At 65.4% G+C, this 15747-nt stretch overlaps 1 protein-coding gene across 1 annotated transcript; it reads left to right on the top strand.

The window, feature by feature from the left end:
* The first annotated feature begins 728 nt into the window (after positions 1 to 728).
* Positions 729 to 11006, top strand: LOC123349891 (transcription factor E3-like). The gene is made up of 10 exons (XM_044988161.1): positions 729 to 1028; positions 3714 to 3829; positions 4269 to 4552; positions 6393 to 6665; positions 6953 to 7054; positions 7495 to 7612; positions 7757 to 7813; positions 8133 to 8208; positions 8353 to 8500; positions 8770 to 11006. Exons 1-10 carry the CDS (start codon positions 916 to 918, stop codon positions 9151 to 9153), a joined length of 1671 nt encoding a protein of 556 aa, XP_044844096.1. The 5' UTR covers positions 729 to 915; the 3' UTR covers positions 9154 to 11006.
* Positions 11007 to 15747: the final 4741 nt, after the last annotated feature.

Genomic DNA, 15747 nt, shown 5'->3' on the forward strand with positions numbered 1-15747 from the left:
ACGATGACTGACAGACACGCACACTCACACAGCGACAACTCGCACACACAAACCCACGAACCACTAGTGACGGAGACACACTCGTCGGAGACACTGGCAGACTCACAAACGCACCCACACAGCCGGAGCAGGGGGCTCGGCCCGAGGGGCTCACGGGTGGGACCCCCGAAAATCCACGTGCGCCCCAGGTGACCCCAGTCAGAACCCGGGGGGGCCTCTGACCCCCCAGGGCCGGGGCAAGTCCGGGTCTGGTAAGAGCAACCCCTGCTGGCCAACCCTGGAACTGCACCCACGACTGTTCCCCGCACAGATCTAGGGGCCCCAGCGGGTGGGGAGTGAGGGGCCCTGGCAGGGCTGGGGGAGGGCAGGACAGGGCCGGCAGGGGCGGCAGGTCGGGACTGAGGGGCACCAACAGGGCTGAGATGGGATGTGGGGGGGATCCCAGGGCTGGGCGAGCAGGGGGCTGCGGGTCGGGAGTGAGGGGCACCAGCAGAGCTGGGAGGGGGGAGCCCAGGTTGGGGTGAGGGGCACCGGCAGAGTTTGGGGGGGCTGGGTTGGGAGTGAGAGGCGCGGGGGGGAGCCCAGGGCTGGGCGAGCAGGGGGCTGCGGGTCGGGAGTGAGGGGCACCAGCTGTTCGTGTGTCAAATGCCCCCCTGGCACCCCCCCGGGCTGGGGGGTGTTTCCCGACGTGACGTCATTTCCCTTGGCGGCCCCCCCCCCCCTCCAGCCCGGGATGAGGCAATAACTCTCCGGCCGGGTGTTTATCGGCCGCGATCGGGGCTCGGGGGGTCCCGCACCAGAGCCAGCAGCCGCCCGCAGCCCCGCCCGAGGCCCAGCGCCCCCCCGGGGCAGGACCCGTCCAGCCGGGAGCCCCGCTCGCCCCCCCGGGCCGGGAGCCCTGCGGGGGGGGGGAGGATGTCGCATGGGGCGGGGCAGGGGGCCCGGGATTCCGACCCCCAGCGGGGCCCCCCGACCGTCTACGTCCTGCTAGAGGGACCCCGCACGGCCGAGGCCGTCCAGGTGCTGAGGTGAGGGGGGCAGAGACCCCCGGGACCCCCTGTCTGCTGGAGTCCCCCTTCCCCCACGGACCCCCCTTCCCCTCTGGGGTCCCCTCCCCCCCTCCTTCCGTACCCCTCCAGCATCTGCTCCCCACTTCCGCCAGCCACTCACCCCCCGGCCCCAGCTCCTGCCCCAAACGGCCCAGTCCGCCCCCCCCCAGCCCCAATTTCTAGGGAACAGACCCCCCCACAGACACACATGTCACTAGATTCCCCCTCGGTCTCCACCTCCAGGGGGCTGCGGGTCGGGAGTGAGGGGCACCGGCAGAGCTGCGGGGGGGGGGCAGGGGGCTGCGGGTCGGGAGTGAGGGGCACCGGCAGAGCTGGCGGGGGGGCAGGGGGCTGCGGGTCGGGAGTGAGGGTCACCGGCAGGGCTGGGGGAGGACAGGGGGCTGCGGGTCGGGAGTGAGGGGCACCGGCAGAGCTGGGGGGGGCAGGGGGCTGCGGGTCGGGAGTGAGGGGCACCAGCAGAGCTGGGGGGGGCAGGGGGCTGCGGGTCGGGAGTGAGGGGCACCGGCAGAACTGGGGGGGGCAGGGGGCTGCGGGTCGGGAGTGAGGGGCACTGGCAGAGCTGGGGGGGGGCAGCCCTGGCTGGAGCCCGGGGACGTGGCAGGGTCTCAGTGCCCCTGGCACCGTCTGAGTACCAGGGGTTGCTGCTGGCATGAGAGCGTCTGTCCAGGGGGGGCCTTGGTCGCTGGCTGCATTTGGAGCTAGGAGTGGGGCCTAGTGGTTAGAGCAGGGGGGTGGGAGCCAGGACTCCTGGGTTCTCTCCCCGCTCACGGGTTTGCTGTAACAGAGCCCCCCTCCCCCAACCCTGCTCTATGGACATTTCTGGCCCCTCCTGACCCAGACCCCCGGGCTCCAGGGTTTGGTTAATGATCCCTAGAGGCTGGAGCGGGCGAGGGGGCCACAAGGGGACTAGTCACTGAAGGTCACTCAGCGAGTTGGGGGGAGGCATGGAACCAGCCCCTGGCTCTAACCACCAGCCCTCACTTCCCTCCCAGAGCTGGGGAGAGAACCCAGGAGTCCTGGCTCCCAGTCCCCCCTGCTCTAACCACTAGACCTCACTCCCCTCCCAGAGCCGGGGAGAGAACCCAGGAGTCCTGGCTCCCAGCCCCCCCCCCTCTAACCACCAGCCCCCCCATCCACTCCCAGAGCTGGGGAGAGAACCCAGGAGTCCTGTCTCCCAGCCCCCCCTGCTCTAACCACTAGACCTCACTCCCCTCCCAGAGCCGGGGGGAGACCCCAGACACTCTGCTGGGGGGGGGGAGTGCAGTGGAAAAGGTTGTTGCGGGGGGGGGGGAGCGGTTAGATTTCAGACAAAGCTCCAATGAAGGGGAGGGCGGGAACTTCGGGACCAACACCCGGGGGGAGCCCCCTGACCCCTCCCAAGGCAGCCTGGAGCTGAGCTGACCCCCCCCCCCGTCTCTGTCACTTCCCCTCCAGCTGCTGAGTCCGCGTCTTTCCCGGCCATTCAATTTCCTTCTGCCACTGGGAGGCCCAGCCCCCCCCCCCACCCCCCATCTGCTGGTGCCCCTCACTCCCGACCTGCAGCCCCCTGCACCATGTCATATTGACAGCAGAAGCGGGTGTAACTCCCATCATTGCAATTTCCACGTGTGTGTGTTGGGGGGGGTATTTTACCCCCCAAAGGAAACTCCCAAAACCCTTTGGACTCCATCCCCAGCTGGGGTGTTTTGGGGCTTGAGATGGGGGTGGGGAGGGGCAGGGTGTCTGCAGAGACCCCTCCAAAGGTCTGTGTATGTATCTGGGGTCAAGACATCCCCCCCTCAATTCCACCCCCCCCCCCATAAAAATTGCTCCAGCACCCCTGGATAGAACCCAGGAATCCTGGCTCCCAGCCCCCTGCCCCCACCAGACCCCACTCCCCTAGCCAGGGAGAGAACCCAGGAGTCCTGGCTCCGAGCCCCACCCTTCCGACCACTACACCCCACTCCCCTTCCAGCGCCGGGGAGAGAACCCAGGAGTCCTGACTCCTATCCCCCCCGCTCTAACCACTAGCCCCCATGTCCCCCACAGATCACCCCAGTATCTGCTCCCCTTGGGCCGCAGGCCAGGAACCACATTCTGGGCCCAAGAGGGGTGGGGTGGGGGGGTTGTGTGTTGTCGGGGTGGCTGTGTATAGTGGTGGTATGTGTGTTAGGGAGGTTGTGTATGAGGTTGTGTATTGTGTTGGGGTGTGTTGGGGGATGGGAGGTTGTGTGTTTGGGTGGGGTGGGTAGTGGGGGTTGCGTCTGGGGTTATGTGTTGTGGCTGTGTATTGTGGTGGTGTGTGTGTAGCAGAGGTTGCATCTGGGGTTGTGTGTTCTAAGGTGGGGTGCGTTGGGGGATGGGGGTTGTGATGCGTTCCCATGATGGTTAACCCTGCCCCCCACCCGTTGTCACCCGAGGGTCTGGTGCAAGAATGGGCAGGGGGTGGGGAGGCGTCTAGTGGCGGGGACCAGCCACTGGGGGGCGCTCGCGAGTCCCTCATGACAATGATGCCCATGGCCAATGCCCATGGCCAACGCCCAAGGCCAACTCTTGTCTACCGGGGAGGCACGAGGGGGCGGGGAGAGGATGCGCCATGAGAAATTTGCACGAGAGCCGTGCACGAGGATTCACGCTCGCCCTGTCTCCCCCACCCTCCCCCAGCCTCGAGTCTTTGCTCCCCGAGTCGGGCATCGTCGCGGACATTGACTTAGAGAACGTCTTCTCCTTGGCCGGGGACAACTTCTACGAGCTGAAAAGCCAGCCCATCTCCGGGAGGTAAGGCGGCCATCTTTGGGGCGGCTCTTAGTAGGGCCCCTCTCCTGTCACCCCACATCCCGCAAACCCCATGGGGATGCAAGGACCCCAATGCCAGATGGCGGCTGGGGGGCAGGGGGCCATTCCCTGGGGCAGCCTCCCCACCCCAGGCTCAGACCGCCAGGGGGCGGAGAAGGGGAGTGAGGGAGCAAAGGGCCCCCTCACCCCAATTTTAAAAGTCCCCACCCCCAAATTGGCCCCAGCGCCCCCATGGACTAAATCCAAGATGGCCGCCTTTAGTCGTCTTCGATATTTGCCGGTGGACAATGGGGGTGGGAGGGGGCATGGACAGGGAGCAGGAAATGGGGGGGGCGTACAGGGACGGGTGGGGGGAGGATTTGGGGGGCTGGGGAGGATTTGGGGGGCTGTACGGGGGGAGGGGCAGGATTCTGCACATGGCCCCCCCCATGTCTCTAACCCTGTCTGTCTCTCCCAGCCCCCCGGCTGCCCCCCTGCAGCCGCCGGCCCCCCCAGCCCCAGGGGACCCCCCCGGCCCCAGCATGTCGTCGTCGCGGGTGCTGCTGCGGCAGCAGCTGATGCGGGCGCAGACCCAGGAGCAGGAGCGGCGGGAGCAGCAGCAGGCGGCCCAGTTCCTGCCCCCCAACTCCGCGCCCCCCACTCCGGCCATCTCCGTCAGCAGCCCCCTGCCCCGCCCCTCCGCCCAGGTCCCGGTGGAGGTGCTGAAGGTGAGAGCCCGGGGCCCTGCGGGGAATGGGGTGGGGAATGGGGCCTGTCCCCTCTACGGGGCGCCGGCTCCCATCAGCCCCATGGCGGGGACTGCCCGGCTCAGGGGGGCGGGAATGGGGCAGGGGCCTGTCCCCTCTGGGGGGCGCCGGCTCCCATCAGCCCCATGGCGGGGACTGCCTGGCTCGGGGGGCGGGAATGGGGCAGGGGCCTGTCCCCTCTAGGGGGCGCCGGCTCCCACCCGGCCCCAGGGCAGGGACTGGCTGGCTCAGGGGGGCGGGGAATGGGGCAGGGGCCTGTCCCCTCTAGGGGGCGCCAGCTCCCGCCCGGCCCCAGGGCAGGGACTGCCTGGCTCGGGGGGTAGGGAATGGGGCAGGGGCCTGTCCCCTCTAGGGGGCGCCGGCTCCCACCCGGCCCCAGGGCGGGGACTGGCTGGCTCAGGGGGGTGGGGAATGGGGCAGGGGTCTGTCCCCTCTAGGGGGCGCCGGCTCCCACCCGGCCCCAGGGCGGGGACTGGCTGGCTCAGGGGGGTGGGGAATGGGGCAGGGGCCTGTCCCCTCTAGGGGGCGCCGGCTCCCACCCGGCCCCAGGGCGGGGACTGGCTGGCTCAGGGGGGTGGGGAATGGGGCAGGGGCCTGTCCCCTCTAGGGGGCGCCGGCTCCCACCTGGCCCCAGGGCGGGGACTGGCTGGCTCAGGGGGGTGGGGAATGGGGCAGGGCCTGTCCCCTCATAAGAACATAACATAAGAACATAAGAAAGGCCGTACCGGGTCAGACCAAAGGTCCATCTAGCCCAGTATCTGTCTACCGACAGTGGCCAATGCCAGGTGCCCCTGAGGGAGTGAACCTAACAGGCAATGATCAAGTGATCTCTCTCCTGCCATCCATCTCCATCCTCTGACGAACAGAGGCTAGGGACACCATTCTTACCCATCCTGGCTAATAGCCATTTATGGACTTAGCCACCATGAATTTATCCAGTCCCCTTTTAAACATTGTTATAGTCCAGCCTTCACAACCTCCTCAGGTAAGGAGTTCCACAAGTTGACTGCGCGCTGCGTGAAGAAGAACTTCCTTTTATTTGTTTTAAACCTGCTGCCTATTAATTTCATTTGGTGACCCCTAGTTCTTGTATTATGGGAATAAGTAAATAACTTTTCCTTATCCACTTTCTCAACATCACTCATGATTTTATATACCTCTATCCTATCCCCCCTTAGTCTTCTCTTTTCCAAACTGAAGAGTCCTAGCCTCTTGAATCTTTCCTCATATGGGACCCTCTCTAAACCCCTAATCATTTTAGTTGCTCTTTTCTGAACCTTTTCTAGTGCTAGAATATCTTTTTTGAGGTGAGGAGACCACATCTGTACACAGTATTCGAGATGTGGGCGTCCCATGGATTTATATAAGGGCAATAATATATTCTCAGTCTTATTCTCTATCCCCTTTTTAATGATTCCTAACATCCTGTTTGCTTTTTTGACCGCCTCTGCACACTGCGTGGACATCTTCAGAGAACTATCCACGATGACTCCAAGATCTTTTTCCTGACTCGTTGTAGCTAAATTAGCCCCCATCATGTTGTATGTATAGTTGGGGTTATTTTTTCCAATGTGCATTACTTTACATTTATCCACATTCAATTTCATTTGCCATTTTGTTGCCCAATCACTTAGTTTTGTGAGATCTTTTTGAAGTTCTTCACAATCTGCTTTGGTCTTAACTATCTTGAGTAGTTTAGTATCATCTCCAGGGGGCCCCAGCTGGCATTCAGGGGCTGGCCGGCTGGGAAGGGGGGGGCAGGGGGGACTCACCCCTAACGGCCCCTGTTCTGCCCCCCCAGGTCCAGACCCACCTGGAGAACCCGACTCGGTACCACATCCAGGCGGCCCAGCGGCAGCAGGTCAAGCAATACCTCTCCACCACCATGGGCAACAAGCTGGCCGCCCAGGCCGTGGCCGGCTCCAGCCCCGGGGCCCCCGCCCGCTCCCCCCAGGCTGCCTCGGCCCCCGAGCCCCACAGCCTGCCCCCCCGGCAGCAGCCCGCCTCGGGCCCCGGCAGCGCCCCCAACAGCCCCATGGCCATGCTGCACATCGGCTCCAACTCGGAGAAGGAGGTGAGTGGGGTCCCCCCCTCTGCCCTGAATCCCTGCTCCCCATCCAGCCCCTCTGCTCCCCCGTTCCCCCCCAAACTCCCTCCCCCCTCCGGGCCCCCATTCCCCCAGCCCCCTTCCCTTCCTCACTCTGTGCCCCTGCCCCAAATCCCTGCTCCCCATCCAGCCCCTCTCCCGCCTCTCCCAACCTACCCCGCTCCCTGCACGCTGCGGGGGGGGGGGGGGGACACAGGGACACCCACTTTCCCGTCTACCCCGGGAAACATATCTAATGACCCCTCCCTCCCCAGATCGATGATGTCATCGATGAGATCATCAGCCTGGAGTCCAGCTACAATGACGAGATGCTGAACTACATGTCCGTGGACGGGGGGCTGCAGCTGCCCAGCACGGTAATGGGGGGCAGGGTCTCGGGGGGGCCCCTCGCCGATCGCAGCTGGGGTGGTAGGACAGGGAACGCCGTCCCTTTAAGGGTGACTGGGAGGTGGTGGCTGGCTTGTACTCTGCGCCTTTAAGGGCAACCAAGCGCGCTGCCCCTTTAACCCTGGCTAAGTGTGGCGGCTGCCTGAGCCTCCGCCCCTTTAAGGCGGACAGGGGTGGGTTTGGACTCTGCCCCTTTAAGGCCGACTGGGGGTGGCGGCCAACTGAGGCTCCACCCCTTTAAGGGCGCCTGGGTGGGCGGGAACATCCCTGCCAAGATGGGCCATTGCCCCTGTAAGGCGCCGCCCCTTTAAGGCATCCTGCAAGGTAGTGGCCAGGCCAGACAGCGCCCCCATAGGCCAGGAGGCGTCACTGCCCCGCCATGAATTTTAACCCCTTGTCTCCTGCGCAGCTGCCGGTGGCCGGGAACCTGCTGGAGATTTATAGCAGCCCGGGACTCCCGGACCCAACCGTCCCGGTCAGCAACTCCTGCCCCGCCGACCTGCCCAACATCAAGACAGAGATGTCAGGTACCCAATGCTGGGAAGTGGCGGTGGGGGGGGGGGGGATGGCAGGGGGCACTCTCCCCCCCCTTCCCCAGTGGTTGGTGCTGTGTCTTTCCAGACCCCCGTCCGTCTGTCCCGCTGATACACTCCCTTCTTCCCTGGTTACAGAGAATGAAGCCAAAGCGCTGATGAAGGAGAGGCAGAAGAAAGACAATCACAACCTGAGTGAGTGTCCCCCCCGCAGTGGGTAGAGTCTTCTTGAGGGGCTGCAGTTGGGGGGGGCATGGATATTTGAGGGGGGAAGTCACAGGACCCCCCCTCCCATTACACCCAAGAGGGGAGGTGGGTCACACTGGAATGAGAAATCGCGCTGACGTTGGCCAGGGGAACTCCCAGCCACATGACGCAGATGAAGAGATTTAGGGATCCCTGGATGTTAATCGTGGAGGGGTGAGTGGCAGGAACTGGGGGCTGGACGATGGGTGGGGGGGACCCCGGGCTGGCTGGGCCCAAGGCATCTGAGCCGCAATTTCTCCCTCTGCAGTTGAAAGACGCAGACGCTTCAACATCAACGACCGAATCAAGGAGCTGGGAACCCTCATTCCCAAATCCAATGACCCGTAAGTGTGTGTGGGACAGGGGTGGGTGGGGGTGGGGGCCCGGCCCCCCCTGCTCTAACCACTAGACCCCACTCCCCTCCCAGAGCCAGGGAGAGAACCCAGGAGTCCTGGCTCCCAGCCCCTCTGCTCCTTTTCTGCCCCCAGGGAGATGCGCTGGAACAAAGGAACGATCCTGAAGGCCTCCGTGGATTACATCCGCAAGCTGCAGAAGGAGCAGCAGCGCTCCAAGGAGATGGAGCTGAGACAGCGCAAGCTGGAGCAAGCGAACCGCAGCCTGCAGCTCCGGGTGCAGGTCAGCCAGGGGGCGCTGTGGGGCTGGGCAGGGGGTGCCCTCCCCTGGCAGGTGGGGCTGGGCGCTCTGGGGGTGCTGTGCTGCAGGGGGCTCTGTGGGGCTGGGCAAGGGGTGCTCTCCCCTGGCAGGTGGGGCTGGGCAGGGGGTGCCCTCCCCTGGCAGGCGGGGCCAGGCACTGGGGGGGGCACAATGAGGGTGGGGAGTGGGGTGGATCAGTGGGGGGCTCAGCAGGGGGCGGTCTGCCAACCACCCCTTTTCTCCCCCTGCAGGAGCTGGAGATGCAAGCCCAGCTGCACGGCTTGCCCCTCACCTCGCCGGCAGGGCTGCTGCCCCTGGGGGGCTCTGGGGAGGGTGCCAAGCCGGAGGGCCCCGGACCCCCTCCATTCCTGGGGGGCCCCTCCTGCGCCCCGGCTCCCGCTTCTTCCGCCACCTGCCTCCTGGACCTGGCCTTCCCCTCGGAGGAGCTGGGGGACGCCGGGCTGGGCTTCCCCCTGGGGCTGGGGGTTGATGGGGGCCTGGAGGACATTCTCATGGAGGACGGGGGGCCCCTGTCGCCCCTGGGGGCCTCCGACCCCCTGCTCTCGTCCCTCTCCCCCGGCGCCTCCAAAGGCTCCAGCCGCCGCAGCAGCTTCAGCATGGAGGAGGATTCCTGATCCTGGTCCCGCCCCTCTGGGGTGGGAGGAGCCAGGGGAGCCACACCTCTAATCCCATCGGGCTCCACCCCCTGGCTGTCTCCAGGCTCCGCCCCCCTCTTTTATAGGCTCCGCAAGCTCCTCCCTTTCTCTCCACTTTCGCTCCATGGGCGGCGCCCCAGGCTCGTAAGCCCCTCCCTCTCAGCTCAAGCTCCACCCCATTGTATAGGCCCTGCCCCAGCTGTCTGTGCACAGCGCCAGAGTTCCAAAAGCTCCACCCCCTCCTCAAGCCCCTCCCCATCACATAGGCTCCACCCCTTTCAGCAGCAGGGACTGGGCCTCAGAGTTTCAGACTCTGCCCCTTTTACCCTCCCTCTCCGCCCTGTTGTGTAGGCCCCGCCCCTTGTGTGTTCCCAAGCTCCACCCCTTTTCTAGTCCCCCCCCACATGTGGAAGCCCTGCCCTCTCCAGACCACACCCCTTTTACATAGGCCCCACCTCTTATTTGCAGTCCACACCCCTTTTTGACAGGCTCCGCCCCTTCCTTTCACACTCTTCCCCCTCCCCATTTGTTCTCTTCCTTAATGGATAACGCCCCACATCCCCCTCTCCCCCACGCACACGCCTCCCCTAAACTACCCCTCCCTTCCCCCCCCAACCTTGATTGTGGAGCATCAGGGGACCCCTCCCTGCAGCCTACTTGAGGGTCAGGGGGCCCCGTGGCCTCTCCCTAACAGGCTGTGTATGTGGGGGTGCTTGTGATTGGGGGAGCCCCCAAAAGGAGCTATTCCCCACAGCTGTGTTAATATCGGGGTTCGTCCGAGCCCACACTGTGAACCCAAGAGGGACAAAATTGGGGTGTGGCCATTGGGGGAGGGAGCTGATTGGCCCCCAAACGGCCCCTCCAAACCAGTGGGTGTCAGCTCATTCCCAAGGGGGCTGTCCACCCCAATTTTGGGATGGGGGTGTCCCTATTTCCGGCTTCTTCCAATACATTTCCCCCTTCTTCTGACGGTGTACTCCCAAAATCTGCTTCATGGAGGAGGGCTATGTATGAGGGGTCCCTTGGATAAAACAGGTGTACCCCCAAACTTGTACTCCTGGGGTGTCTAGCTATGGGGTGTCCTCACCCAAATGCACCCCAAAATCTGCTCTACTGAGGGAATAAAAAGAGGTGCTCCTTCAGAAAATGGGGTACAGAGGGAATGAAATAGCTGTAAGCCAAATCCTGCAAACCTTGGGGATCAACTACTAATGGGGTCCTCTCTTTTGGGGGGGGTGCATAAAAATGTCAAACACCCACATTTATCTCCCCCAAATTGGCTGCTATTTTGGGGTGACATTTGGAGGAGTGACTCACGGGCTCTAACCTTCCATGGCCCCCCAAAAGTGTGGCACCCCAAAAACACACGAGCAGGGGGAGTCACTGTTGAGTCCTGTCCTTTCCATAGCCCCATTGTGTATATGTCCCCTAAATAAGGGTGAGAGTGTTTTTGGGGGGTCTATGTCTTGTGGGGGACTCATGCAGATTTTGGAGGGACACGGTGGGAGGGAATTTTTTTAAATGCTTTTATTTTATACAAATCCTATTTTTTTTAAGAGAAAATTATAACCCTTTCCTGGCCCATACAAATCTGGGGTTCAGGGGATTCTCATTTGCCTTTCCATACTCCCTGCCCAGCCCACCACCACCAACCCCCACAGGCATGAAGGATCCCCCTTAATTTCCCCTCTAGGGGGCATCAGCTCCCCTCCAGCCCCAGTGCAGTGGGCTGGCTGGCTCAGGGGGGCAGGAAATGGGGCATGGGGCCTGTCCCCTCTAGGGGGCACCAGCTCCCATCTGGCCCCAGGGTAGGGCACTGGCTGGCTCAGGGGAGTGGGAATGGGGCACAGGGCCTGTCCCCTCTAGCGATGGGAAGGGGGGTAGTTTGTGGGGGGATATGGGGGAGGAGAAGGCATGTCTGAAAATAGGAGGGGGAGATTTGGGGGGGTGCTTTGCGTAGCGAAGCTTTGGGGGCTGGGTTGCATGGAGGGAATGAAGGGGAGGTTACAGAAAATGGGGGGCTTGGTTGAAGAAGGGGGGCTGGGGGAGCTATGGCTAGTGGGGTGCAATAAAGGGGACCAGCAGCCTTCTGGTGGGGGGTGAGAGCTCTATTACATTTTGGGGGGGCTGGCTCTACCCCAACTCCCCCCGTACCCCTCTCCCCAGTTTTGTACCGAGACATGGAAATAAATATTCGCTCTGAGATGCTTATAAATAAACCCAGGCTGCCGATGATTTTCTAACACGGCCCCGTGTCCAGAGTCTGATTTGGGATGTGTGTGTGGGGGGGTAATGATTCCTTTGCTCTCTGGGGCTTACGGGGGGCGCTGGGGCCATGTTTGTGGGCGCTGGCCGCTGACCCGCAGGCTCCTGCTTCTTTTGCATTGGAAATTGGTGATTCTCCGAGGGCCGGGGCTGGGAGCGACAAGGGTGGCTTGCGGGGAGGGTTGAGCCCGTCGACTTGTCCCCAGCACCTAGACCCATCGAGCTGTGCCCCAGCCCCATTAGCAGGGCAGCCCCCCTCCCCGGGGTTCGGCTCTTCCTCCAGGGTCGGCCACGTGGCCTCTGAGAGGGAGCCCCTGGGGCTCCTGCCCTCCTGCTCGGCCCTGGAGAGTCCGACTGAGCCAGGCATCTGGCGTGAAACGCGGGCACATCTCCAGGGCTGAGGCACCCCCGCCAGAGATGCCCCGGGACCGGCCTGGCAGGGGGACGACCCCTGGGGTGCCGTGGGTGGGGGGTGCGTGGGCACGAGGCAAGGAGGGGGGGGGGAGCAGGCCTGGGGGCGATCAGGTGGGACCCTGGGGGGCAGCAGGGGATGGGTGGATAGAGGATCTGGGGGGGCAGCACCGTGGCCTCCTCAATTAGCCCGGCTTAACTGGGCGGCCCCAGCCCTGGCCGCTCATTAGCGCGGCAGCCTCATTAATTAGCCCAGGGTTAATTGGGCGGCGTTGATTGGCCCTGGCTGGGTCATGAATCAAGCCTGGCGCTCCCCCCTCCCCCCCTCCCCAGGCACCTGCCTTAATGACCCCACCCCCACCCCGGGCTCTCGTTAATGGGGGGTAATTAGCTAATTGGGGCTGGCTCATCAGTGCTCATGAAGGATTCCAGTAATTGGCCTGGGTGGGTCTCAAGTGGGGGCAGCCAGGGAGACCCCTCCCCGCTCTGTCACTAACTGATCGTTAATTCGGGCTGACCAGGGGTGGCACTAATTGGGATGGGGGAGGGGGCGCTGGAGCCCTTGGAGGACCAAAGGAGGTGACGCTCCCTGACTGCGTCACTATGGTCACCGCGCTTCCGGTTTCACAAGAGACGCTCTGTCCCTTAAGGCTCCACGGTCGCCACTTCCGGTCTGGCGGGCGACGCTCTCTCTCGCGCGCTTGCTAAATTTCCATGGTCCTCAACTCACAGCCGTGCTGCTGGCGACGCTCCCCTTTTCCGGCTTGCGCTTCTGCATCTCTATGGTCATAACTTCCGGTTCATAGGAGGGGGGGGGGCGGGAACGGCTATTCCTCGCCCTCCAGCCTCTCTATGATCCTCCGGCCTCTAGGCGCGACTCTCTTCCCCCAGCGGGCCAGGCCCCTCTCTATGGTCCCTACTTCCTGCTTCCGGCCGACGCTCTCTCCCTCGCCCTCCCCGGCAACTCTATGCTCCGCCCGTAAAGTCACCCGCGCCTTTAAAGGCCTGGCGGGGGCGGGGGTGTTTTTTGCCCGCCGACAGGCCGAGGCCGGAAGTGGGGGCGGGCCCTGTCGGGGGAGGAGCTTCAGCGCCCGCAGGAGCCGGGGGGAGGGACTAGAGGGGGAGGGGCTGGAAGGGGATGGAACTGGGGCGGGGCTAGAGGGGGTGGGGGGTCTAGAAGGGGCGGGGATGGGAGCTGGGGGAGGGGCTAGAGGGCGCGGGGCTAGAAGGGGTGGGGCGGGGCTAGAGGGGGTGGGGGAGGGTCTAGAAGGGGCGGGGAAGGGACCTTGGGGAGGCGCTAGTGGGGGTGGGGGAGGGGCTGGAGAGGGGGCATGAAGGGGAAGGAGGGGGAGGGGGTGGGGGTGGAAGGGGCGGGGCTGGGGAGGAGCTAGAGGAGGAGGGGCTGGAAGGGGATGGAGGGGGTGGGGTGGGGGTGGAAGGGGCGGGGCTGGGGAGGGGCTAGAGGAGGAGGGGTTGGAAGGTGCTGGGGCGGGGCTAGATGGGTGGGGGAGGGGCTAAAAGGGGATGGAGCGGGGCGGGCTAGAGGGGTGGGGGAGGGGCTAGAAGGGGCGGGGCTGGGAGCTGGGGGAGGGGCTAGAAGGGGATGGAGCTGGGGCGGGGCTAGAGGGTGGGGGAGGGGCTAGAAGGGGCGGGGTGGGGAGCTGGGGGAGGAGCTGGAAGGGGCGGGGCGGGGAGCTGGGGGAGGGGCTAGAAGGGGCGGGGCTGGAAGGTGCTGGGGCGGGGCTAGAGGGGTGGGGGAGGGGCTAGAAGGGGCGGGGTGGGGAGCTGGAGGAGGGACTGGAAGGGGATGGAGCTGGGGCGGGGCTGGAAGGGGCGGGGCTGGGGAGGAGCTAGAGGAGGAGGGGCTGGAAGGTGCTGGGGCGGGGCTAGAGGGAGTGGGGAGGGGCTAGAAGGGGCGGGGCTGGGAGCTGGGGGAGGGGCTAGAAGGGCGGGGCTGGGAGCTGGGGAAGGGGCTAGAGGAGGCGGGGCTGGAAGGTGCTGGGGCGGGGCTAGAGGGGTGGGGAGGGGCTAGAAGGGGCGGGGCTGGGAGCTGTGGGAGGCGCTAGAGGAGGCGGGGCACGAAGGGGCGGGGCTAGAGGGGGAGGGGCTAGAGGGGAAGGGGATGGAGCGGGGGCGGGGCTAGAGGGGGTGGGGGGTCTAGAAGGGGCGGGGATGGGAGCTGGGGGAGGGGCTAGAGGGGGCGGGGCTGGAAGGGGCGGGGCTAGAGGGGGTGGGGGGGGTCTAGAAGGGGCGGGGATGGGAGCTGGGGAGGGCTAGAGGGGGTGGGGGAGGGGCTAGAGAGGGGGCTGGAAGGGGATGGAGGGGGTGGGGGTGGGGGTGGAAGGGGTGGGGCTGGGGAGGAGCTAGAGGAGGAGGGGCTGGAAGGGGATGGAGGGGGTGGGGGTGGGGGTGGAAGGGGCGGGGCTGGGGAGGGACTAGAGGAGGAGGGGTTGGAAGGTGCTGGGGCGGGGCGAGAGGGGTGGGGGAGGGGCTAGAAGGGGCGGGGCTAGAGGGGTGGGGGAGGGGCTGGAAGGGGATGGAGGGGGTGGGGGTGGGGGTGGAAGGGGCGGGGCTGGGGAGGGACTAGAGGAGGAGGGGTTGGAAGGTGCTGGGGCGGGGCTAGAGGGGTGGGGGAGGGGCTAGAAGGGGCGGGGTGGGGAGCTGGGGGAGGAGCTGGAAGGGGATGGAGCTGGGGCGGGGCTGGAAGGGGCGGGGCTGGGGAGGAGCTAGGGGAGGAGGGGCTGGAAGGTGCTGGGGCGGGGCTAGAGGGGTGGGGAGGGGCTAGAAGGGGCGGGGCTGGGAGCTGGGGGAGGGGCTAGAGGAGGAGGGGCTGGAAGGGGCGGGGCTAGAGGGGTGGGGAGGGGCTAGAAGGGGCGGGGCTGGGGGAGGGGCTAGAGGCATTGTCCGGGGGCGGAGGAGGGGCAGGAGCAGGGGGCGAGGAAGGAGCTGAGCAGGGCAGGGCCCGGTTCCCACAAGTCCATCCCTCTCGGCTGTTCCCAGCGGCTTCTGCAGCCTGGGGCCCGTGGGGAAGAGCTGCTGGCCCCTGAGGCCTGGGGCTGAGACCCGGCAAACTCGTGCCCGGCTCGTCCCCTCCAGCAGGGGCACCGGCCAACACTGACCCCCAGCGCCTCCCCTCCGCCCCCGCTCTAACCACTAGGCCCCACTCCCCTCCCAGAGCCTGGGAGAGAACCCAGGAGTCCTGGCTCCCAGCCCCCCTTTGCCCCCCCCCGCTCTAACCCCTGTTGTGAAAGTTGGGGGGAGTTGAGCCGGGAAGGGGTTAATGAGCTGGGGATGCCTGGCTCTGGGACTGCCCTAACTGGCAGCCTCTGGGGAGGAGGAGGGGCAGGGGGGATAAGCTGTATGGGGGGGGTGAGGTGGGGGCGTAGGGCGCTTTGGGTCAGTGTGCGGATGGGGGGAATGAATCTGTGCCCTACCTCCCCGTCTAGCCCCCTGTCGCCCCCTGCAGGTGGTGGCAGCGCAGCTCCAGAACAAAGTCCGCAGCTGGCTCCAGAACAGCACCCCACACGCAGGAGCTGTCCAAGGTACCGGTCAGGGCTGGGCTCTGGGGGGCGCTGTGCTGCGGGGAGCTGGGGGGCTGGGCAGGGGGTGCTCTCCCCTGGCAGTCAGGGCTGGGCTCTGGGGGGCTGGGCAGGTGGGGCTCTCCCCTGGCAGTCAGGGCTGGGCTCTGGGGGGCGCTGTGCTGCAGGGAGCTGGGGGGCTGGGCAGGGGGGGCTCTCCCCTGGCAGTCAGGGCCACGCTCTGGGGGGCGCTGTGCTGCGGGGAGCTGGGGGGCTGGGCAGGGGGTGCTCTCCCCTGGCAGTCAGGGCTGGGCTCTGGGGGGCACCGTGCTGTGGGGAGCAGGGCTGGGGGCTGAGAGGAAGGGCCGGGTGCTCAGGG

This window comes from Mauremys mutica, chromosome 15 (genome assembly GCF_020497125.1).
Source record: "Mauremys mutica isolate MM-2020 ecotype Southern chromosome 15, ASM2049712v1, whole genome shotgun sequence".
Taxonomy (NCBI): Eukaryota; Metazoa; Chordata; order Testudines; family Geoemydidae; genus Mauremys; species Mauremys mutica.